The sequence below is a fragment of the Heterodontus francisci genome, chromosome 18 (assembly GCF_036365525.1).
Source record: "Heterodontus francisci isolate sHetFra1 chromosome 18, sHetFra1.hap1, whole genome shotgun sequence".
Taxonomy (NCBI): Eukaryota; Metazoa; Chordata; class Chondrichthyes; order Heterodontiformes; family Heterodontidae; genus Heterodontus; species Heterodontus francisci.
The window spans coordinates 9,585,527-9,611,416 of record NC_090388.1 but is presented as its reverse complement, the minus strand read 5'-3'; the positions used below and the strand labels follow the sequence as shown (position 1 = coordinate 9,611,416).

At 44.9% G+C, this 25,890-nt stretch overlaps 1 protein-coding gene across 1 annotated transcript in view; it reads right to left on the bottom strand.

The window, feature by feature from the left end:
* rfx4 (regulatory factor X, 4) overlaps positions 1-25,890 on the bottom strand; it is a 126,001-nt gene that overhangs the window by 86,408 nt on the left and 13,703 nt on the right. The window contains exons 5-8 of the mRNA XM_068051155.1: positions 22,602-22,663; positions 8,695-8,908; positions 6,792-6,869; positions 6,530-6,693 (exon numbers count right to left, since the gene is read on the bottom strand). Coding sequence (XP_067907256.1) covers positions 6,530-6,693; positions 6,792-6,869; positions 8,695-8,908; positions 22,602-22,663 — 518 coding nt within the window. The remainder of the gene's footprint in view (positions 1-6,529; positions 6,694-6,791; positions 6,870-8,694; positions 8,909-22,601; positions 22,664-25,890) is intronic.

The window sequence follows — 25,890 nt, the reverse complement described above, 5'->3', positions numbered from 1 at the left end:
CGCCTACGGATACCTTTCTGAGTTCAAACTCTCTGTGGCCAGTTCAAAAGAAAACCCTGGAACAACCAGTTAGTCATGTGACCAACTGGTCTAACCAGCCCTAGCTCTTGTGGATTGTATCCGCTGTAGCAGGCCCTGGAATATGCTTCCTCACTTTCGATGTCTGTTAGTATGTAAATGTTTTCTTCTAACTCGCAGCTGATCTGTTGAACAAGTCATTTCATTCCAGCAACAGTTAAAAATCAATGTTCATGACAAAATTGATGTGCTTCATTCTTGGCAGTTGAGGGCCTAGCATGACACCTCCACAACCAGTGGAATGAAATGCGATTTGAGAAAAGCACATTTCATTAAAAGAGTAGAGAGAAAACATAAGATACAGAAAAGAAACATGCATTTCTCTCTTCATTCTCATTCATTCATAAATCCTAAAACTTATTGCAGCTTGTCTTTTTTGTTGCCAGTGCTGCTTTAATTTCCCCTTTTTGGCAACCCAATAAACATGTGGTTCATTGTACAAGTTTTTCTTCAGTTTGCCCATTTCCATGGCTGCCTAGGGTCTTTGAGGTGGTTAGGTTTAATTAGCCGAGTTGAAATTTTTTCTTCAGGAGAGTCAGTAGTGGGCGGGTCTATCCTGAACTCTCTTTCAGTGCTTTGCTGAGGCATGCAAAGGCTTTTAACTTCAGAGGATGGGTGGTTCCCTTTGGTTCTAACTGTGGGAGAAGATTCTTTGCTAATCTCCCCTTTGTCCCAGAAGATACTCCTGTCTGCAGGTATTTGTGCAGACTCTACTGCATTCCCCTGTGGGACTTCGACTAGGTGGGGCATCACTCTGATGGTTTCCCTGCCACCTAGGTGTCTTTCTTTGTCCCTGCAGGTTCCTGTAAATGCTGTTAGCAACTTTGGTGGGGTGCTTCTAGTGTCTGCATTTATGTAGGAGGATGTGGGGTCTAAATTTTCACATTTTTCGGGGTTGGCTGACCGGACAGTAGGGGTTTTCATCCAGGATTCCTCCCGGATTTCCTTTAACCTGCCCTCTTGGTCACTTTTTCCCCTTCTCTGTCTAACCTTTTGCCAGCCTTGTGCCTGCCTGTCCCTTTTTGTTCTCAGCGGGGGTCCCTTACAGTTCATCAGCCCTCTGCTGGAAGGTCCTCCTAACACCGGTACAGGACTTAGGGGTGCAGGTTTCACTGTAGGTTGGGGTTTCTCCTCAACCTGACACATGCAACAACTCCTGCAGTACTCCACCACATCTTTGTGGAGTTTTGGCCAGTCAAACTGTCTTATGCGGGCTTTGGTCTTTTGTATACCGGCATGTACAGCCACTGTTGTCTCGTGGGCCCTTCTTAATATTTCTCTCCGGTACCTCTCTGGCACCACTAACTGGTGAACTACTCCCCACTCCTTGCTCTCAGGTCTGTGAGGAGAACTCCATTTCCTCATCAGTACCTCATTCTTTAAATAGTAGCCATCAGGAACTCCCTCTGCTTCACTTTCAGACTGGGCAGCCTGTGCTAACTCTCAATACTGGTTTGGCTCGCTGAGCCTCAGCTAGGGAAAATCCATTTAATTCATTCCCTGGGTCTCCTAACTTCCCAAAGAAAGTCTCAGACAGACAGACCTGGTCATCTGCCTGCAGTGCCAATGCAGTCTCCTCTGGGGGAGCTGGTTTGATCATGGACTGTTTAAGAGACATCTTGACAAATACATGAATAGGAAGGGAATAGAGGGATATGGGCCCCGGAAGTGCAGAAGGTGTTAGTTTAGGCAGGCATCAAGATCGGCGCAGACTTGGAGGGCCGAATGGCCTGTTCCTGCGCTGTACTGTTCTTTGTTCTTGATCCAGTACACATTCAGGGAAACTGCAGGGGTCCGTCTCCTGCCACTGCCCTGTCTCTCTGACCTCCTGCGGTCTTTCTTTCACTACTGGGGGGGCTACCACCTTCACCCCTGCCAGATCATTACCCAAGAGCAGGTCAACCCTGTCCACAAGCAAACTAGGGGCAATCCCTACGGTCACCGGTCCCGAAACTAGGTTGCATTCCATGTACACCCGGTGTAAAGGTACAGGCAGAAACAGCCCTCCAATACCATTCACCACCATTCTGATGTTCACTGCACTCTATGGGGGAAAGGTTAGGCCTTTTCCCAGTAAAAGGGATCTAGTGGCCCATGTCCCTGAGAATCACTATGGGCTTTCTTGCCCCATTTGTGGGGTATGGGGTTACTTTCCCTTCAGACACAAAACCCTGATAACCTTCAGGAATTCTATTAAATTTTCCTGCACTTGCAGCCATAAGCTTCCTAGGTGTCACTCTTACTGCAGTTAAAGCCACAGCTTGTTCTGCTGTGTTTTCCATCAGGTTCCTATCTTCACTGAGCAGGTGTGCCCTGATTAACCCTACAGGGGTTTTCCCTTTAGTTTCCAGCAGTCAGCTCTTAAAGTTCCTGCTTTATTACAATGGAAGCGCACAGGTCTCTGGGTCTCACTCTTGCTCACAGCACCTTCCTTTTCGGCTGGAGGCGGGCCCCCTGTGTATCCTGCTTTCCTTTCTCTCACAGGACTGTTTGGCTTCCTATCACCTTCCCACCCTTTGTCCCTTTTGGATTTCTGGGGGTGACGAGGAAAGGTTCTCCCCTGGGAAACCCACTTAGAAATGAAAGCAAACTCATCAGCCAGAACGGCTACTCTTTGAACCCGCTGCTCCTCCACATGGGTCTTTATGGAGAGAGGGAGAGAGTGTTCAAATTCCTCCAACAGAATTACTTCTCAGAGATTCTCATAGCTGAGCTGTACTTTAACAGCCCTCAGCCATTGGTCAAAAGCCAGCTGCTTACTTCTTTCAAACTCCAGATAAGTTTGATTAACTTGCTTCTTGAAGGTTCTAAACTTTTGGCGATAGTCTTCGGGTACTAATTCATATGCCCCGAGGATAGCATTTTTGGTCAGTTCATAATTTGATGAACTCTCATCTGGCAGCAGGGAATAAACCTCATGGGCTTTTCCAGTTAGCTTGCTTTGTAGAAAAAGAGACCAGGTCTCAGCTGGCCCCTTTAGCAGCCTTGTCAGTTTCTCAAAAGACATAAAAAATGCTTCTACGTCCTCCTAATTGAATTTTGGGATTAGTTGAGCTAGTTTTAACAATTTTGTACCCAACCCTGAATTATACTCCTCCATATTGGCCATTCTTTCACTGGGGTTACTCTGTCGCCCCCTAGTTAACTCAGGCCACTTCAGCTCTCTTTCATCACATTCCTTCCGGAATATTCTTTCTCTCCTGCCTTTCATATTTTTCACGTTCCTTCTGGAAGGCTCTCTCTTTCTCCCTCTCCTGCCTCTCTCTTTCTTCTAATTCAAGTTTCCTCTGTTCCAATTGTATCTTTGCTAGCAATACCCCGTCGGAGTCTACTTCTAACCCTGTTTCTGCTTCAGATTCAAGGGAAAAATGGTTGGCCATTAGCCTTAGGAGTTCAGACTTCCTAGCCCTACCACACTGCTCAGCCATTTTCCTCAACTCCTCCATAGACAGTGCTTTTAACTTATCCCAAGTTACTTCACCCTGGCTTGGAGAACTGCTAGCTTCAGTTGCAGACATGTTAGTATTCAAGCACACACAACCACAAGAAAACCTGTATTGAAATCTTGCTCTTTTTTTTGATTGGGAACAATTTGGCTTCTCACTTCCAATTTCTCTCATTTGTCTGAGGGTCAATACCGGACACTAGCATCTAAATTTCTGTTATGACCAAGTGAGAAAAGGGGTCCCTCTCAGCCTTCACCTGGTCTTACCATAACAGGGTTTAATTTTAAACACACCATGTTTTTAGCTCCCCCTTGGTGAATCCTTGTTCACCGCTTTCCAATTATAAGGCAAAGAAACCAGCACAAACAGGCTTTCTTAGGTTTAAAGAAGAAAAGTTGAAATTTATTAAACTTAAACTCTAATTCCATTGACGCCTACAGATACACGATGCGCCCACACTAGCCTGCACACGCGATACCCACATGCAAAATAGAGACAGAAAAGAGCAGGAAAAAAAATAAAGTGAAATGTTTGAGGCAATATCTGAAGAGTTTCTGTTACGGCTTTTCAAGTGCATTGTAGAGTCCTTGATTGTAGGTAGATCTTGCTTTTCGTTGGGGCCCAGTATTCTTCTTAACCTTGTTCGCTGTCGGAGACTTTTCTCTCTTGGGGTTCATATTGTCTTCAGTTGATTCAGAGGCTTGTGAGAAAGAGATGGGAGCAGACAGGAGAGAGATCTTCAGTCCAGGAGTTCAGTCTTTGAGTTCAAACTCTCTGTGGCCAGTTCAAAAGAAAATCCTGCAACAGCCAGTTAGTCATGTGACCAGCTGGTCTAACCAGTTCTGCCCTTGTGGATTGTATCCTCCTTAGCAGACCCTAGAATGCGCTTCCTCACTTTCGATGTCTGTTAGCATGTAAATGTTTCTTTCCAGCCACGGCTGATCTGTTTAACAAGTCATTTCCTCACTCCAACAACAGTTAAAAATCAATGTTCATAACAAAATTGATATGCCTCATTCTTGGCAGGGGAGGACCTCGCATGAAAAAGGAGTGTGGAATATGGATTAAGAACGAATGTGAAGGAAACCAAGATAATGGTAATCAACAGGGACCTTACCCCAGAGGTGAAAATTGAAGTAAATGGACAAGTCCTGGAACAAGTGGAAAGGTTTACATACCTTGGGCACATTATCACAGACGATGTGAGATCTGACTGTGAGATCCAAAGGAGAATTGAGATAGCCAAGACGAGCTTTGTCAGAATGAAGGACTTGTTAACATCAAATAAACTGACCCTGAATCTTAGGAAAGGAATACTGAGGTGTTACATTTTGTCATCTCTGTTATCTGATTCCAAATGCATCAGCTGAATGCATTCGAGATGTGAACATATGTGGATGTTCTGCATATCTTACACAGATAGAAAGACTAATGAGGAAGTGTTGGAAATGGCTGGAGAAAAGAGGAAATTAACATCAAAGAGAGAAAGATACAAAATGACAGTCACATCATTAGAGCAGATAGACAGAGACAATTATTGGAAGGAAAGACTGACAGCAAACATAGGACAGAGAAACAGAGGAAAAAATGGATGATGGTTATAATGGACTGGATGCAGTTGACCTATATGGAATGTGTAAAGACAGCACAGGACAGACAGAGGTGGAGATCCCTGACAGTCAACCTTCTGGGAAGATGATGACACCAGCGAACAAACAAAATGATCAGCCCGTTATCCTGAGAACATGCTGATGGCGGTATTATCGTAGGAATGAAGATCTACGAAGTGTACTATCAGAAGGGCAGTACAGAGGGAGCACTGCACTGTTGGAGGTGCCGTCTTTCCAATGAGATGTTAAACTGAGGCCCCATCTTCCCTCTCAGATGGATGTAAAAGATCCCATGGCCATTATTTCAAAGAGCAAAGTGCATAAATTCAAACATTAAAGTTAATACCGAGAAGCTTAATTTGCATTTGTAGCAAAGTGTGACATCTGGAGTGCACTAGAGGCAATTGTATTACATAAAGGAATTTAATTAGTAATTAAGTGTTCCCAGATTGATTTCTACATGAAGCACGTCCACAAACTAATCTTGAGGTATATTATTCACTGGGTTAGATACAGTAGTTATGGAAATAGCTGCTTCTTCTATCACTAGACGGGACCATTACTGTCTGTTTGAAGGAATGGACTCTCCAGGCAGCAACCTCCCAGCATGGTGGCACAGTGGCGCAGTGGTTAGCACCGCAGCCTCACAGCTCCAGCGACCCGGGTTCAGTTCTGGGTACTGCCTGTGCGGAGTTTGCAAGTTCTCCCTGTGACCGTGTGGGTTTCCACCGGGTGCACCGTTTCCTCCCACAGCCCAAAACTTGCAGGTTGGTAGGTAAGTTGGCCATTGTAAATTGCCCCTAGTGTAGGTAGGTGGTAGGAGATCGGTGGGGATGTGGTAGAGAATATGGGATTAATGTAGGATTAGTATAAATGGGTGGTTGATGGTCGGCACAGACTCGGTGGGCCGAAGGGCCTGTTTCAGTGCTGTATCTCTAAATAAATGGAGAATGGATTTCTGATATAAAATCACTAAAGTGTACATACCCTCCTGCCCAGTCATGGCTTAGGAAATAAATAAAGGTTGAAACATCTCAGTATAACTGGAGTCCTGTTGGATTTTACCTACAATTGCTCCCAACTTTGGTGATAAATTCTGGGGTGAAAATAAACTTTGGTGGTATTGGATCAATCACCCATTAGACGCTGGTTCTTATTTTCCTGTCCACTGACTTCAATGAAAGCTAATAACAGGTGGATGTATAAAGGGGGCAGGTGCATAACAGGTGGGACACGTGATTAGTGGAGTGCGTAAGGGGCAGGGTGTGTCATGGGCGACTGATCCACCACCACACATTGTGTACCATGGCTAGAGTTAGACTTTTCCCCCCCCCCCTCTGAGTCTGGAATTGGGAATCCAACAGTGCCATTGATTAGGATGATGGTTTAACCAACCTGTCTGGTAATGCCTGTAGCACGGTGGGCATCAAAACTCCAGAGATAGCTTTGTACAATATGGAGTCACAAACACCAACAATGTTCACGACAGTGGAGGAGCCCAGGACCGGGAGCATGTGGGGCGGCATTCCTTGCCAAAAATGTAGAAGAAAACTTTGAACCTGGTTCAGGTGGGGAAAGAAAGAAAAAAAGCAACTTAAAAATGTCGTTTTAGTCGTGAGTTTCTATACACGAGTTGGGCTTAAAGGGAAGCACTTACCTCATCGAAATTTGCCCTGATCACTGTGTCTAGGATTCTCTGGCAGTGAGTTCTATACATCATAATGAAGGTGGAAACCTAGAAACAAAAGGGCAGAAAAAATCTGGTAATATTCATGAATACTAAACTTTGTCCAATGTTACATTATAAAGTTTGATGATTTTTATTGCAGTTATAAAACATAATTTCACATCAAAGCATTGTGTCAACCATGGTGCAGTGGATACCACTCTCTATCTGGGTGGTCAAGTCCCATTCCAGAAACTTGAACTCATAATCCCAGGCTGACAATCCTCGTGAAGTACTGAGGGAGTATTGTGCTCTCTTTCAAATGAGACATCAAACCATGACACTCTGTCTGTTTAGGTGGATGTAAAAGATCCCATGGCACTATTTAAAATGCAGGAAGTATTTCCTGGTATAATGACCAACTTTCCTGGTTGTGGGACCTTGACTATTGCATTTGCTAATGAAGGTGTATTTTGTGTGTCTCTTATTTCCTTGCTGGCCAATGCCGGGGGGGGCGGTTCCAAATGAGCTCTGCTTATTAGTAATGAAGAATAAAGTCTTCAGCGGGTAAGATCGTCCAATTTCTGACACTCATCAGCAAAGTTACAGGAAAGCAATCTGCATGCTCCAATCTACAAATTAGTCCTGGACATGGATTTACACACACGTGTGGAATGAATATCAATGGGTCTATCTGAAAAAGTATCTCTCTTTGGGCAATGTTTCACAAAGAATTCATTCTTGTATGTCTCAGTTGGCACTAGTGCATGTGACCCAACAACAGCACAGTCCTCCCCAGTCCTCCTGCAGATTGGCTTTGAATTTTCCCCTTTCGAGTGCAGGCTGTTTCCCTCGGATCTACTGTTCTGGACAAGGTGATGCAGCTCGTCATGCTCAACATTATACAGTCCCTTTACAATCCTAAAAACAACAATCAGATCATCCCTCAACCTTCTCTTTTCAGGTGAGAACATGTCCAATTTACATATTTGCTCCTCATAATCCAATCTTCCATCTCCTCGACCATTCTGGTTGCTCCTGTATCCTTCCAGTAACTCCAACATCCTTTTTGTATTGTGATGACCAGAACTGTTTTGGTTTATGAAGTGGCAGGTGTCCCTCATTATTTCAGCTCAATATTGATCTTTTAATACATCCCAACATCTGATTTGCTCGATGGGCTGAATGGCCTCCTGCTGTGCCATAATGACTCTATGATAGTGATTATACATTTTGTTTAAAGTGCAGATACGTTAGAATGAGTAGGTAAAGTGAATTATAGTCATATAAGGGGCATTGTTCTGATACAAGAACATACCTTCAACAAGAAACAATGCTATATATATGGCAATAACTTGTTGCTCTTCTCCACCTTAGCAAAACGAGGGGCTATAAATATAAGATAATCAGAATAAATCCAACAAGAAATTAAGAAACGACTTTACCTAAAGAGTGGTTAGAATGTGGAACTCGCTGCCACGTGGAGTCGTTGAGAAGAGCAGCGTTGATACGTTTCAGGGGAAGCTAGATAAACACATGAGGGAGAAAGCAATAGAAGGATATGCTGGTAGGATGAGATGAAAAATCAGTGGGAGGAGGCTGGTGTAGTTCATAAACACTAGCATGAACCAGTTGGGCCGAATGTGCCTGTGCTGTATATTCTAATTCTACATTAAACATTTCCATTTCTTCCAGTCTTTCATTCCCCTGCCTAGGATGGATGGCCATGAACCGCTCCCGAATTCTCATTAAAAGCTACACTGCTCTGTTTGTAACAAGGCTGGACAGTTTTTGTCCCTTACATTTTATCTGGGAGACAGGATGATCTACATTTAATTTGTGCATTGGCGTGAAGCAGTGCAGATAATGGATCAGTCCGTCATTGTGTGTTTACCTTCTCCTCCGAGAGGCTCGCTGGCAGATTTAGATCTTTGACATTTGGAAACTCTGGCAGCAAGGTGCCCAGCTTGGAACGTGGTGAATACGCCACCGTCTGCTTTGCCACTTCCTTCCTCCCAGTTTCATTTACCCAGGCTGCTCCTTTCTTGGAGTACATCACATCATAATACGGCGAGCTCTCCTTCACTGCTATCCCATAATAATGGTATCTATTAGCAGCAAATACACCATGTTACAATTTCAGCATCAGACAATAAGTTCTATAAATTCAGAACAAACAAAATCAACCGGCTCATTGGATAGCTCTTACAAAGAATTAGCACAGGCATGATGGGCTGAATGGCCTCTGTCTGATTCTATGATTTAGTTTATGTAGTAAGAGCAGAGAGCAGTAGCAGCATTCTGCGAGAGGGAAGGAATCTGTGCAGGATGAGGAAAGCAGAAATCTATCTATTATTATTTTGCAAGTTTATAGATCAGAGCCCTGATGAGATTTCTAATGCACACCCGTCACAATCGTACATTTGGCGCAAAGCAGTTTTTACAGTGTAAATACAGAGTAGATCTCGAGTCAGACTGAACCTAACCCAGACACTCACGAGATGTCCAGTCCACAGGTTTAATGACCCAGCAAAAACACTGCTGATATAAAACACCCAACTCTCTAACTCTGCTTCCCTCCCTTTGCGGAATTCCTGGTTTATGCCCCTCACAGTAAGAGACTGGGATCAGGGACTTGCTGTGTGGAGACATTGCCGGATAAACCCCTGCACAATCTCCCCATGGGATGCTGCATTGGTCTTGAACTCGCTATCTCAGTCAAGAGAACTTCCTTAATGGAACTGAAGTGCAGTCTGTTAACAGTGGGTCTGATATGAATGGAGATACAGAGTGTTGCAGCGTAACTGCACTGGTTAGGCTCCAAATCACATTTAATGCTGTAACTTTCGAATTGGTGTGAAACAGAACCATCATGAGTTGTACAGGATTGTAGTGGAGATGTCACCTTAAATAGCTCAACATTGTTCAGATCTATATCCTGTCCAGGGTCCAACATGACACAAGTTCTGACCGTTCCCATAAATGAAAAATCTCTCTATTGGCAGATAGGAAGATAGCAACATAAAACATCGAAACAGGAGGAGGCCATTCAGCCCCTCGAGCCTGTTCCGCCATTTAATGAGGTCATGGCTGATCAGCAATCTAACTCCATATACCCATCTTTGCCCCATATCCCTTAATATCGCTGGATAACATAAATCTTTCAATTTTAGTTTAAAAATTAACTATTGACCTATTATCACTTGCCATTTGCGGAAGAGATTTCCAGATTTCTACCACCCTTTGTGTGTAGAAGTGTTTCTAATTTCACTCCCGAAAGGTCTGGCTCTAATTTTTAGACTATGCCCCCTTGTCTTAGACTCCCCAACCAGTGGAAATAGGTTAGGTAGAGAGAAACTGTCTATTCCTCTTAATATCTTGAAAACCTTGATCAAATCACCCCTTAACATTCTAAATTCCAGGGAATACAACCCGGGTTTGTATAATCTCTCCTCATAATTTAAGCCTTGGTGTCCAGGTATCATTCTGGTAACTCTACATGGCACTCCTTCCAAACCAATATATCCTTCCCAAGGTGTGATGCCCAGAACAGCTCACAGAACGCTGGGTCTGATCTAACCAGGGCTTTGCACAACTGAAGGTTGACTTCTACTCCCTTGTATCCTCGATGTACAGGCCAGCATTCCATTAGCTGGATAATCCCATTCCCACAATCTTGATCAATTGTCAGATATCCATTCACCAAAATCAGGAAACAGTCTCTGATCTACAATTGTTTTATTCTCAATCCACAGTTCAGTACAAATACCAGTTCCCACTCTTCCCTCCTGGACTGACTCCCTGGCCAGAAGTAACTCGCTGACCGGGGCAAAACCCAGCCCTTAAATACAAACAGCAATGAGCATCACCTGCTCTCTATTAACTCTGAAGTACGTCCTGGTTAATTAAAGGGACCAGCATTTTCAACATTGTCAATCTCACTCTCTTTTGTTCACGTTGAAACATATGTCCAACCTCAAAGAAAACTCTTCACTCCCTACACCTGTGAGCAGCCAGTCCCACACTGGAGAGAAGGACGGCTCTGCCCTTTAGATATTCGGGTTCAGCTAACAGGCTCCATGGATGAAAGAATGATGATGATTGATCTGCTATTCCACGGTCACTAACACGGTGCTCAGATCATGGCGACAGGTAAGCAGACACTGACCACATTTTCGGTCTGTTTACACCGCTTGGCTCGAAATCATTTTCTGCTTCCAGTCCCCTGAGGGTCCTTGTTATCAAGAGGTGCTCGGAAATTTAGACTCTACTGTCCTATTAGGAAAGAGCCTTTCACCTGTTGGAACACAAGCATCTCTCTTCCAAGACAGACATTTAAATGTTATGGGAGTGAGGAGGGAGAAATTCTCATTCATTTAACCTGAGGTAGGGTAGGCCCAGCATACTTTGTAAACCAGGTTTGATACTGCGCTGGATTTAAATTCCAAACTGTTGTGACATGGCTTCCTTGTGAGTGTGTTAATCTGCTTCACTCCAAATGTACACTGGCAGTTTAGCAAAACATTTGCAGTAGAAATGCAAAAGTCATTCTCAAGATTTATGTCAACTTTACACCTCCACCACCTGTGCAACAGTAAGTAAAAACTAACTGACACTGATATCACAGACTGGTTTCCATGGAGACACCAGATTGGTTACACGCCAAGATCATTAGATTGACTACATCATGCTGAGATCACTAGATTAGTTACCCTGCCTCCCAGGCTCTGGACGATCATTTCAATTCTCTGCCAAGCTAGAGACTTGCTCAAAGCAGCATCAGACATTGTGACCATGAACCTTCTTGTATTGTACTTCCAAGTCCTGTTCTGGTTTGTACTCTATCACTTGGCCCAATTCAAGCTGAGACAATGTAAGTTCCACTTGTGCACAATTGTATATTGTTAGCAGCTTAAATATTACTCTAAAATCTGAACCAATTCTCCAACATTCAGGTTCTTTTGTTTAATTTGATGCATACCCTAAAAGGCTGGTCTTTAGACAGAGAAGTCTAAAACACTAGAAGTTTGTAAAGGAGTTCTCACCTGAATGTAAACCTGCTCTAGAAGAAACATCTTGGGTACAATCTGCATTTCACCAAATGTCATCAACCACAGATACATAAATCAACTAAACTGTTTGTACATTTAAATATTCCCCATTTAACGTTCCTCGTTATCATCACATTCACCGAATCCCCCACCATCACCGTCTTGGGGGGTTACTATTGACCAGAAATTTAATTGGAGCAGCCCATCAACATCATGGTTATCCAAGCAGTGTAGCGGCTGGGTACTCTGCAATAAGTGGCTCAATTCCAGACTGTTAAAAACCTCTCCACCTTTCACAAGGCTCGAGTCAGGAGCATGATGGATATTCACCACCAGACTGGACAGGTGCTGCCACAACAACACTCAAGAAGCTCAACACTAGCTAGGACAGAACAGTCTGCTTGATCGGTGCCTCTGCCCTTGGACTTGACATCCACTTGGTTTCTATACCAAGATCACCAGATTGATTACTGTGCAGAGATCATGGGTGCACCATGGCTATAGTGTGTACAATCCACAAAATGCACTGCAGCAACTCACCAAGATTACTCTGACAGCACCTCGTGGTACTGTAACCTTCAGCACACATCATCTCCAAATTCCCTGCCAAGTCACACACCATCCTGACTTGGATATATATATATATACATATCTCACTGTATCTCCAACAACACTAGGTCAAAATCTTGGAATTCCCAACTTAATGGCATTGTGGGAGTAGCTTCACCACATCGACTGCAGCTGTTCAACACCGACATCTCAGGGCAATTTATAATGGGCAATTCATTTGCCTTACCAGTGGTGTCCATATCCTGAGAAAGAATTTAAAAAAGTACCAATTCACCTGTCCTCAGCTGCAGTTCATGGAAATGTCTGCTTCAGCAGCCCAGATAATCTATTAACAGAAATAAACGGGCACAAAATTGGAGGTAACCTAGTGCCATGTTTTGGTATTGGACTGGGAGAGCGAACACAGAGTAGGGATAACAAGAATGTACTCTAATTAGTAGAATGCAACAAATGAAGTTTGTAGATGACACTAAGCTAGGAGGCACAGTAAGTTGTGCGTAGAGTTACAACTCAGTGGGAAAGGGGTTTTGGGTTCCCTCTCAGCCTTCACCTGGCCTTTCCGTAACAGGGTTTTATTTTAAACACACTGTTATTAGCTCCCCCTTAGTGAATCCTTGTTCATTGCTTTCCAATTATAAGGCAAAGAAACCAGCACAAACAGGCTGTCTCAGGTTTAAAGAAGAAAGGTTGAAATTTATTAAACTTAAACTCTAATTATGTTAATGCCTACGGATACACGATGTGCCCACACTAGCATGCATATGCAATACACACAAGCAGATAGAGACAGAAAAGAACAAGAAATAAAGTGGAAAGGTTTGAGGCAATCTTTGAAGACGGTTTTTGTTACGAATCTTTGAGCTCACTGCAGAGTCCTTGATTGTAGGTAGATCTTGCGTTTCATTGGGGCCCAGTATTATTCTTAAACCCTGTTCGCTGTAGGAGGCTTTTCTCTCTTGGGGTTCATGTGTCTTCAATGGATTTGGAATTCCGTGAGAAAGTGATGGGAGCAGACAGGAGAGGCTGTGGCGAGCCTGCCAGGAGAGGTCTTTTCAGTCCAGGAGCAAACAGACACGCTGAGCTCAAACTGTTTGTACAATTCAGAAAATCCCAGGTTGCCAAGCAGGTTAGTCATGTGACTAGCTGGTCTGACCATGTCTGTTTGTGGGTTCTCTGGTCTTAGCCAGCCCTGGAATGTCTCTTCTTACACACAATACCTGGTGCTCAAAGTCCATTGTGGGTTAAATTGGAGCAGGGAATAGCCCCTTTGTCCATCTAAGCACTAGCTGTTAGCATGCAAAAAATGTTTTTCCAGCCAAGGGCCTGGTGATTTTTTAAATGTCCTTTCTTCACTTCAGCAACAGTTTGAAATTCAATGTCCATATGGTGGAATTAATATGCCTCATTCTTGGCAGGTGGGAGTCTAGCGTGACACCTCCACACCCAATGGAATGAAATGCGATTTGAGGAAAGCACATTTCATTGAACAGGTCGACAGAAAATACAAGATACAGAAAAAAACATTCATTCCCATTCATTCATAAATCCCAAACTTATCACAGCCTGTCTTTTCTTAGTAGCAGTGTTATCTTAAACTGCCCTTTTTTGGCATCCCAATAAACATGTGGTTCTTTGGGGATGTTTTTCTTCAGTTTGCCCATTTCCATGACTGCTTAGGGTGTCTTTGAGATGGTTAGGTTTAATTAGCCCTGAAATGGAATTTTTTTTCAGGATAGTCAGTCGTGGGTGGTTCTATCCTGAACTCTCTTTCAGTGCTTTTCTGAGTCATGCAAAGGTTTTGGACTTCAGGGCTCTCTTTTTTTCTGACTGTGGAGGAGGACTTTTTGCTAATCTCCCCTTTGCCCTCTGGAACACTCCTGCCTGCAGGTACTTGTGCAGACTCTACTGCATTCCCTGTGGCACTTCGACTAGGTGAGGCATCACCTCATGGTTTCTCTGCCCTCTAGGGGTCTTTCTTTGTCTCTGCAGGTTTCTGTAAATGCTGTTAGCAACTCTGGTCGGGTGCTTCTCGTGTCTGCATTTACATAGGAGGATGTGCGGTCTAACTTTTCACATTTTTCGGGGTTGGCTGACCGGACAGTAGGGGTTTTTATCTGGGATTCCTCACGGGCTTCCTTTAACCTGCCCTCTTGGTTGCTTTTTCTCCATCCCTTTCTAACCTTTGGCCAGCCTTGTGCCCGCCTTTCCCCTTTTGTTCTCAGCGGGGGTCCCTTACAGTTCACCAGCACTCTGCTGGAGGGTCCTCCTAACACCGGTACAGGACTGAGTGGTGCAGGTATCACTGTAGATTGGAGTTTCCTCTCAACTTGGCACATGTGGCAACTCCTGTCCTACTCCACCACATCTCTGTGGAGTTTTGGCCAGTCAAACTGCTGTCTTATGCGAGCTTTGGTCTTTCGTATGCCGGCATGTACAGCCACTGTAGTCTCGTGGGCCCTTCTTAATATCTCTCTATGGTGCCTCTGCAGCACCACTAACTGGTGAACTACTCCCCACTCCTTGCTCTCAGGTCTGTGAGGAGAACTCCATTTCCTCATCAATACCTCATTCTTTAATTAGTAGAAATCAGGGACTCCGTCTGCTTCACTTTCAGACTGGGCAGTCTGTGCTAACTCACGCAATACTGATTCAGCTCACTGAGCCTCAGCTAGGGAAGATCCATCTAATTCATTCCCTGGGTCTCTTAACTTCCCAAAGAAAACCTTGGCCAGACAGACCTCATGGTCATCTGCCTGCAGTGCAAATTCAGTCTCCTCTGGGGGAGCTGGTTTGATCATGGCCTGATCCAGTACACATTCAGGGAAACTGTAGAGGTCCGTCTCCTGCCACCTCCCGTCTCTCTCACCTCCTGTGGTCTTTCTTACACTACTGGGGGGGCTTCCACCTTCACCCCCACTAAATCATTACCTAGGAGCAGGTCAACCCCGTCCACAGGCAAACTAAAGACAATCCCTACGGTCACCGGTCCCGAAAATAGGTCGCATTCCATGTACACTCGGTATACAGGTACTGGTATACACTGCCCTCCAATACCATTCACCACCATTCTGGTGGTCACTGCACTCTCTGGGGAAAGGTCAGGCCGTTTCCCAATAAAAAGGGATCTTGTGGCCCCAGTGTCACTGAGAATTACTATGGGCTTGCTTGCCCCACTCGAGGGGTATGGGTTACTTTCCCTTCAGACACAAAACTCTGATAACATTCAGGAATCATTAAATTATCCAGCACTTGCAGCCACAGGCTTCCTCCGTCTCACTCTTACTGCAGTTAAAGCCACAGCTTGTTCTGCTGTGCTTTCCATCAGGTCCCTGTCTTCACTGAGTGGGGTTCTTTTATTCATTCATGGGAAGTAGGCGTCGCTGGCCAGGCCAGCATTTATTGCCTATCCCTAATTGCCCTCGAGAAGGTGGTGGTGAGCTGCCTTCTTGAACCGCTCCAGTCCATTTGGGGTAGGTACACCCACAGTGCTGTTAGGAAGGGAGTTCCAGGATTTTGACCAAGCGACAGTGAAGGAATGGCGATATAGTTCCAAATCAGGATGGTGTGTGATTTGGAGGGGAACTTGCAGGTGGTGGTGTTCCCATGCATTTGCTGCCCTTGTCCTTCTAGTTGGTAGAGGTCGCGGGTTTGAAAGGTGCTGTCTAAGGAGCTTTGGTGCATTGCTGCAGTGCATCTTGTAGATGGTACACAATGCTGCCACTGTGCATCGGTGGTGGAGGGTGTGAATGTTTCTAGATGGGGTGCCAATCAAGGAGGCTACTTTGTCCTGGATGGTGTCGAGCTTCTTGAGTGTTGTTGGGGATGCACCCATCCAGGCAAGTGGAAAGTATTCCATCACACTCCTGACTTGTGCCTTGTAGATGGTGGACAGGCTTTGGGGAGTCAGGAGGTGAGTTACTCACCTCAGGATTCCTAGCCTCTGACCTGCTCTTGTAGCCAGAGTATTTATATGGCTACTCCAGTTCAGTTTCTGGTCAATGGTAGCCCCTAGGATGTTGATAGTGGGGGATTCAGCGATGGTAATGCCATTGAATGTCAAGGGGAGATGGTTAGATTCTCTCTTGTTGGAGATAGTCATTGCCTGGCACTTGTGTGGCACGAATGTTACTTGCCACTTATCAGCCCAAGCCTGGATATTGTCCAGGTCTTGCTGCATTTCTACACGGACTGCTTCAGTACCTGAGGAGTCACGAATGGTGCTGAACATTGTGCAAACATCAGTGAACATCCCCACTTCTGGCCTTATGACTGAAGGAAGGTCATTGATGAAGCAGCTGAAGATGGTTGGACCTAGGACACTACCCTGAGGAACTCCTGCAGTGATGTCCTGACTGACCTCCAACAACCACAACCATCTTCCTTTGCGCTAGGTATGACTCCAGCCAGCAAAGGGTTTTCCCCCTGATTCCCATTGACCTCAGTTTTGCTAGGGCTCCTTGATGCCATACTCTGTCAAATGCTGCCTTTGTGTCAAGAGCAGTCACTCTCACCTCACCTCTTGAATTCAGCTCTTTTGTCCATGTTTGAACCAAGGCTGTAATGAGGTCAGGAGCTGAGTGGCCCTGGCGGAACCCAAACTGAGCGTGACTGAGCAGGTTATTGCTAAGCAAGTGCCGCTTGATGGCACTGTTGATGACACCTTCCATCACTTTACTGATGATAGAGAGTAAGCTGATGGGGCGGTAATTGGCCAGGTTGGACTTGTCCTGCTTTTTGTGTACAGGACATACCTGGGCAATTTTCCACATTGCAGGGTAGATGCCAGTGTTGTAGCTGCACTGGAACAGCTTGGCTAGGGGCATGGCAAGTTCTGGAGCACAGGTCTTCAGTACTATTGCCGGAATGTTGTCAGGGCCCATAGCCTTTGCAGTATCCAATGCCTTCAGTCGTTTCTTGATATCATGCGGGGTGAATCGAATTGGCTGAAGTCTGGCATCTGTGATGCTGGGGACTTCAGGAGGGGGCCGAGATGGATCATCAATTCAGCACTTCTGGCTGAAGATTGTTGCAAATGCTTCAGCCTTATCTTTTGCACTGATGTGCTGGGCTCCCCCATCATGAGAATGGGGATATTTGTGGAGCCACCTCCTCCAGTTAGTTGTTTAATTGTCCACCACCATTCACGGCTGGATGTCACAGGACTGCAGAGCTTAGATCTGATCCGTTAGTTATGGGATTGCTTAGCTCTGTCTATCGCATGCTGCTTACGCAGTTTGGCACGCAGATAGTCCTGTGTTGTAGCTTCACCAGGTTGACACCTCATTTTGAGGTATGCCTGGTGCTGCTCCTGGCATGCCATCCTGCACTCTTCATTGAACCAGGGTTGGTCTCCTGGCTTGATGGTAATGGTAGAGTGGGGGATATGCCGGGCCATGAGGTTACAGATTGTGGTTGAGTACAACTCTGCTGCTGATGATGGCCCACAGCGCCTCATGGATGCCCAGTTTTGCATTGCTAGATTTGTTTGAAAGCTATCCCATTTAGCATGGTGATAGTGCCACACAACACGATGGAGGGTATCCTCAATGTGAAGACGGGACTTCGTCTCCAAAAGGACTGTGCGGTGGTCACTCCTATCAATACTGTCATAGACAGATGCATCTGCGGCAGGCAGATTGGTGAGGACGAGGTCAAGTACGTTTTTCCCTCTTGTTGGTTCCCTCACCACCTGCCGCATACCCAGTCTAGCAGCTATGTTCTTTAGGACCCGGCTAGCATGGTCAGGTAGTGGTGCTACCGAGCCACTCTTGGTGATGGACATTGAAGTCCCCCACCCAGAGTGTATTTTGTGCCCTCACCACCCTCAGTGGTGTTCAACATAGAGGAGTACTGACTCATCAGATGAGGGAGGGTGGTAGGTGGTAATCAGCAGGACGTTTCCTTGTCCATGTTTGATCTAATGCCATGAGACTTCATGGGGTCCAGAGTCGATGTTGAGGACTCCCAAAGCAATTCCCTCCCTACTGTGTACCACTGTGCCGCCACCTCTGGTGGGTCTGTCCTGACGGTGGGACAGGACATATTCGGGGATGGTGATGGCAGTGTCTGGGACATTGTTTGTAAGGTGTGATTCCATGAGTATGACTATGTCAGGCTGTTGCTTGACTAGTCTGTGGGACAGCTTAGAGATACAGCACTGAAACAGGCCCTTCGGCCCACCGTGTCTGTGCCGACCATCAACCACCCGTTTATACTAATCCTACATTAATCCCATATTCCTACCACATCTCCACCTGTCCCTATATTTCCCTACCACCTACCTATACTAGGGGCAATTTATAATGGCCAATTTACCTATCAACTTGCAAGTGTTTTGGCTTGTGGGAGGAAACCGGAGCACCCGGAGGAAACCCACGCAGACACAGGGAGAACTTGCAAACTCCACACAGGCAGTACCCAGAATTGAACCCGGGTCGCTGGAGCTGTGAGGCTGCGGTGCTAACCACTGCGCCACTGTGCCGCCCCACCTCTCCCAACTAATCAGGGTGTGCCCTGATTAACCCTAACGGTTTTCCCTTTATAGTTTCCAGCAGTCAGCTTTTAAATGCCCTGCTTTATTACAATGGAAGCACACAGGTCTCCAGATCTCACTCTTGCTCACAGCACCTTCCTTTTTGGCTCGAGGAGGGCCCCCTGTAACTCCTGCTTTTCTTTTTCTCCCAGGACTGCTTGGGCTCCTATCACCCTCCCACCCTTTGTCCCTTTTGGATGGTGGGGGTGATTAGGAAAGGGTTTCCCCTGGGAACCCCACTTATAAATTAAAGCAAACTCATCAGCTAGAACGGCTGCTTGCCGGGCTCTCTGGACCCGCTGCTCCTCTACATGGGTCTTTATGGAGAGAGGGAGAGAGTGTTCAAATTCCTCCAACAGAATTACTTCTCGGAGATTCTCGTAGCTGAGCTGTACTTTAAGAGCCCTCAGCCATTGGTCAAAAGCCAGCTGCTTACTTCTTTCAAACTCCAGCTACGTTTTATTAGCTTGCTTCTTGAGGGTTCTAAATGTTTGGTAATCGGCTTTGGGTACTAACTCATATGCCCCGAGGATAGCATTTTTTGTCAGTTCATAATTTGATGAACGCTCATCTGACAACAGGGAATAAACTTCATAGGGTTTTACGGTTAGCTTGTTTTGTAATACAAGAGACCAAGTCTCAGCTGGCCATTTTAGCAGCCTTGCCAGTTTCTCAAAGGACACAAAAAAACTCTTCCCAAAATTCAATGAGGAAGATGTAGATTAGTTCAGCTAGTTTTAACAATTTTGTACCCAGCCCTGAATTACGGTCCTCCGTATTGGCCATACTTTCACTGGGGTTACTCTGTCGCTCCCTAGTCAACTCAAGCCGCTTCAGCACTCTCTCTTCACATTCCTTCTGGAATATTCTCTCTCTCTCTCCTCTCCTGTCTTTCATTTTCTTCACTTTCCTTCTGGAAGGCTCTCTCTCCATCTCCTCTAATTCAAGTTTCCTCTGTTCCAATTATATCTTTGCTAGCATTACCCTGTCTGGGTCTACTTCTAACCCTGTTTCTGCATCCTCAGATTCAAGGGAGAAATGGTTGGCCACTAGCCTTAGGAGTTCAGGCTTTCTAGCCTGGGCACGGACAGTGATACCACACTGCTCAGCCATTTTTCTCAACTCCTGCATAAACAGTGCTTTTAACTTATCCCAAATTACTTCACCCTGGCTTAGGGAGCTATTAGCTTCAGTTGCAGACATGTTAGTATTCAAGCACACACAACCACAAGAAAACCCGTATTGAAATCTTGCTCTTTTTTGATTGGGAACAATTTGGCTTCTCACTTCCAATTTCTCTCATTGGGAAAAATCCAGGACGGTCGCCCCCAAACTTTTGTTACGACCAGGTGAGAAAAGGATCTAGGGTTCCCTCTCAGCCTTCACCTGGTCTTACCGTAACAGGGTTTTATTTTAAACACACTGTTATTAGCTCCCCCTTGGTGAATCCTTGTTCACTGCTTTCCAATTATAAAGGCAAAGAAACCAGCACAGTTTTCTTAGCTTTAAAGAAGAAAGATTGAAATTTATTCAGCTTAAACTTAAACTGTAATTCAGTTAACGCCTACGGATACACAACATGTCCACGCGAGCATGCATGCGCGATACACACATGCAGATAGAGACAGAACAGAGCAGAAGAAATAAAGTGGAAAATTTTAAGGCAATCTCTGAAGAGGGTTTTTGTTACAGATCATCGAGCTCATTGTAGAGTTCTTGATTGTAGGTAGATCTTGCTTTTCATTGAGGCCCAGTATTCTTCTTAAACCTTGTTCACTGGAGGAGGCTTTTCTCTCTTGGGGTTCATGTGCTTCAGTGGATTTGGAATTCCGTGAGAAAGTGATGGGAGCAGACAGGAGAGGCTGTGGTGAGCCTGCCAGGAGAGGTCTTTTCAGTCCAGGAGCAAACAGACACTCTGAGCTCAAACTGTTTGTACAATTCAGAAAAACCCAGGTTGCCAAGCAGGTTAGTTATGTGGCTAGCTGGTCTGACCATGTCTGTTTGTGGATTCTCTGGTCTTAGCCAACCCTGGAATGTCTCTTCTTACACACAATACCTGGTGCTCAAAGGCCATTGTGGGTTAAATTGGAGCCGGGAATAGCCCCTTTGTCCTTCCAAGCGCTGGCTGTTAGCATGCAAAAAATGTTTTTCCAACCAAGGGCCTGGTGATTTTTTTAAACAAGTCCTTTCTTCACTTCAGCAACAGTTTGAAATTTAATGTTCATATGGCGGAATTAATATGCCTCATTCTTGGCTGGTGGTGTTCTAGCATGACAATAGGAAATTACAATGGGGCATAGACAGACTTAGTAAGTGGCAGATAGAGTTCAATGTGGGGGAAATATGAGCATGTCCACTTTAGATCCGAGCAAGACAAAGTGGTTTATTCGCTAAATGGTGAGAGACTAGGGACTGTGGAGGAGCAAAGGAATTTTAGGGCTCCATGTACACAGATCACTAAGCCAAATAACTGGAATGGGAGAAACGGTGGTGTAACGGTAATAGCACTGGACTATGAATCCAGAGACCCAGTCTAATGCCCTGGGGACACGGGTTCAAATCCCACCATGGAAACTGGTGGAATTTAATTTCAATTAATGTTAAAAAAAAATTGAAATTGAAAATTAGTCTTAGTGATGGTGCCACAAAACTACCATCTATTGTCATAAAAACCCATCTGGTTCACTAATGTCCTTTAGGGAAATCTGTTGTCTTTACCTGGTCTGGCCTACATGTGGCTCCAAGACCCACAGCAATGTGGTTGACTCTTAACTGCCCTCTGAAATGGTCTAGCAAGGCACTCAGTTGTCAAGGGCAATTAGGGATGGGCAACAAATGCTGGCCTTGCCAGTGACACCCACATCCCATGGAAGAATAAAAAAAACTCCGTTCCCAACATAGAACTGATAAATCACAGCTAACAATAATGGAAGTTACCTCCAAAAATGAAGCTCACATAGTCAATATATGAGGGCCAAAGTCATAAATGGAGTTATGATATTACTGAGGGGTAAATTCCCTCAGGACTTCCCCATCTCTGTCCCAACTTTGGCAGAAATCCCATTCCCACCTGGAACTGAGTTACCGCCCCCAAGTTCCACAGGCAAAGCAGTAGCAAATGAAGAAATTTAATCCTTTGGTGGCATCAGAATGGAACGCCCATCTGTGTTGTAGAAAACCTAGCTCTCGCCTTCAGTCCGCTAAATAAAACTGCTGCACAGATCCTCAACGTACACATAATTGCCATTGTATCGGGGTTTGGTTTCCATGCAGTCATTGTATTTGTGTCTGCAAAAAGGTTTTCTGTTTTATGTAGCTTTAATACTTACAGTTTGCTCTTAATTCAAAGTCACTTCACTCAAATTACATGATAATTCAATTTCTTTCTCTTTATATTCTCGTTATTTATTCTGCTTAATACAAGCTTTCTAAATGATTACTTATTGCAAAAAAAGACTGAATTTGCAGGAGCCTCTATAATTAAATGTTTTAGATTATTTCAATTATTAAATCCCTGCTACGAAAAGCAAAGGAATTGTGACCCAGTGAAACATATGATCATCTCTAAAAAAAACCTTTCAGGAATTTCATACTGAGTGCAGCACAAGAAAATTCCTGTTGAAGGTAAATGTGAGGTTGGTTACTTACTTCGATTGGCCTCTTGTTCCTAATCTTCTCGTCGTTAATTGTGGAAACTGCTGTCGAATTATCTAAATGAAGAAAGAAAAGTCAGTCAGAAAGGATTATATTTGGTGTCGCTCTTAAGGCTTACTGGTGGGACCTGAGCTACATCTGTCAGTGTTAGCTATGGCTCAGTTGGTAGAACTCTCACCTCTAAGTTAGAAAGTTGCAAATTCAAGTCCCACTCTAGGAGTTGAGCACAGGTATCCGGACTGACACTCCAGTGCAGTACTGTGGAAGCACTGCAGTGTCAGAGGTGCATCCTTTAAATGAGACTACCCTCTCAGTTGGACATGAGAGATTCAATGGCACTATTTTAAAGAAGAGCAGGGGACTCCCCTCCCCCTTTCCTGGCTAATTTTTATCCCTCAATTAAATTCACTAAAACAGATTATCTGATCATTATCACATTGCTGATTGTGGGAGTTTGCTGTGTGCAAATTGGCTGCTGCATTTTCTACATTACTACACTTCAAAAAGTATTTCATTCGCTGCTTTGGGATGTCCTGTGGTTGTGAAAAGCGCAATATAAATGCAAGCCTTCCTTTAAAGTTTATTTATAAAATATGCATTAATCTTTGGTGATATTTTGAGAAACTAAATTCTTTCAAGAACAGTAACATTTTTTTTTTTTTAAATCCTTCATCTGCATACACTTTCTGTTATAAATTCTCAAGTCCACATTTACAATAGAAACTGCGGGTTGAATTTTATGGAAATGGCGGGGGTCCCGACACCAGCTAGAAAGGCCAGGGGAAACCCTGACTCGGCCACTGTAGGGACCCCTGGCTGTATTTTCTGGCACTCAGGCAGTTAACTGCCCAGCGCCAAGGTCCCTGTCCCTTTAATGATGGGGAGCCCGCCTCCAAAAGCTGCTGGCCAATCAGAGGCGCGGTTGCCACTGCTGGGACTGCACCCAGCTAGAAGAGGCAGCATGGATGCCGGGTTCAGAAGCAGGTAAGTGGGGGCAGGCTCACCAGAGCCAGTCAGGCAGGCCACGGTGAGCAGTAGGTAGGGTGTGGTTGGTGAGGGCATGGGGAGGAGAGTGTTGGCATGAGGGTGGCCTTTGCCACTTAGGGCCCCTCCAAGGGTCACATTGCCCAAGCAGGAGGGCCCCTCCCCCCACCCCACAGGGAGGCTGCCTGGTTCTACTGGGCGGCCTCCCATGTGGCAGAGGACGCCCCCCTCTCACTCTGCCACTGGTAAAATGCCAGCACTGGCAAGAAGAGGCCGTTATGTGGCCACTATACTTACGGGCCTCAATTAGCGTCTGGGCGGGAAGGCCATCCTCGACCTTCCCCACCCATGACAAAATTTAATGGCATTAGGAAGGCAACGGGCACTCCACACCTTCCTTCTGTAATAACCAAGAAGGGAGTAATGCACTGTTAATTCAGTCCCACTACTCCACAGGTCACAGCATATCAAGAAAGTTTCCCACCTACTGAAGAATAGCCAAGTTAGACACTATTTGTCCCCCAGAATAAAGTACACCAAACCAGGTTTCTTTAAACAACAACAGCATTAACTATTTATTAGAAAAGAAATAATAAGTCTTAACTACTAATGAGATAAATCTATATATTGAAAGACTCCTTATTTTCTTAACCCTCATGCACAGACACATACATTAAAAAAAAACGTTAACCGGGGGTGGAAGGATTTTTTGGTTAACAGCTGTTTCCTAGGAATAAAAAAAGGAAAAATAAAATGATTGAGTTTATCATGTTCTGGTAGGATATTTTCGGTGAGGTGTCCCAGAGTTGAATAGTCGGATGCCACTCGAAGTCTTTCCAGGCAAGGTTGTTGAACAGTTTGTGCTGGTTAGGTGTTCAAGGCAATTTGTCTGCAGCAGGCATCATACAGGTCTTTCAGCAAAGGTGCAGCAACAGGTCTGCTTGGGTTTTGAAGCAGCAGTCGAGCAGTAGAAGCTTTCTGAGATTTCAGGATCTCCCAAAACACAGGAGGCAACAGGAACCACTCTTGAGGCTAGGATTCTTCAAAGACTGGAGGCAATAGGAATCTGCTACCTCTGACCTACACAGGTTTCTTCTCTGAAAAGCAGTCTTCCTCTACAGAGAGAAGTAACTTTTTTTCCTATGTCTTTTTTCTCTTTCCAGCCACATTTCAAATGCAAGATTTATTTTCAAGAGATGCAAGCCTTCTTTTACAGAGAGTCGTCTTTTTCTCCAGTCAGGTCACAGCCAGATTTCAACTTGCCTGCTCCTTGTCCAACTCACTGGTCTTTTCACAATCCAAAAGTGAAACTAAATTCAACAATCAAGTCACATGACAATCATAATTCTTGACCTGTCATTCCTCTGCTGAGTTGCTTGGAAACAGGTGTCTTGCAATCTGTGTAATTCACTCAGTTCAAAACCACCAAGTTTCAGCAATGTCCACAGAGAAAAATACTTTCCTCAGTTTTTAAAAACACACAGAATTCTAAGCTTTCAGTCCAAAATAAAACCTTTTAACACTTCCCTCACCATTTTATGCACCCTCCCCCCCCCTCCCCCACCTTCTTGCCCATCCCTAGAAGGCTGATAAAATTCAGCCCTGCCTGCATAAACTAGTCACTTTGTAATTAGTCTCCCACCAGTGATGGCACAGCAACACCTTCACTGATAGGAGGGGATTATTACAGGGTGACATGTTTACATAGTCAGTTTCCATTATAAATATGGACTTGGGAATTTGGAGTGTAAATACAAAAATAAGGCCAGAATTTCTGACTTTAAAATAGAAACTGAGTTACTGTATGTGAACTCCAGCCCTCAAATCCCACTTTCCCATGGATTATATTTGTATTGATTCCCCGTCTTCAATTATTTGCCCCTCCTACTTCTCATCTATATGCTGCCCTTCAGCAACATCATTGGAAAACACAATACAAGTTTTCACATGTATGCTGACGACACCTAGCTCTGCCTCAACACCAGCTGTCTCAACCCCTCTGCTGCCTCTAAATTGTCGCACTGCTCACCAACATTCAGTACTGGATGAGCAGAAAGTTCCTCCAGCTAAACACTGGGAAGACTAAAGCTACTATCTTTGGCCCCCTCCACAAACTCAGTTCCCTAACTACCGATTCCCTCCCTCTCCCTGGAAACTATCTGAGACTGAAACCAGACTATTTGCAACCTCGGTGTCATACTTGACTCTGAGATGATCTTCCGGCCACATGACTGCACCATCACGAAGACTGCCTATTTCTACATCTGTGCCTTTGTTATCTCTAGATTTGACTATTCCA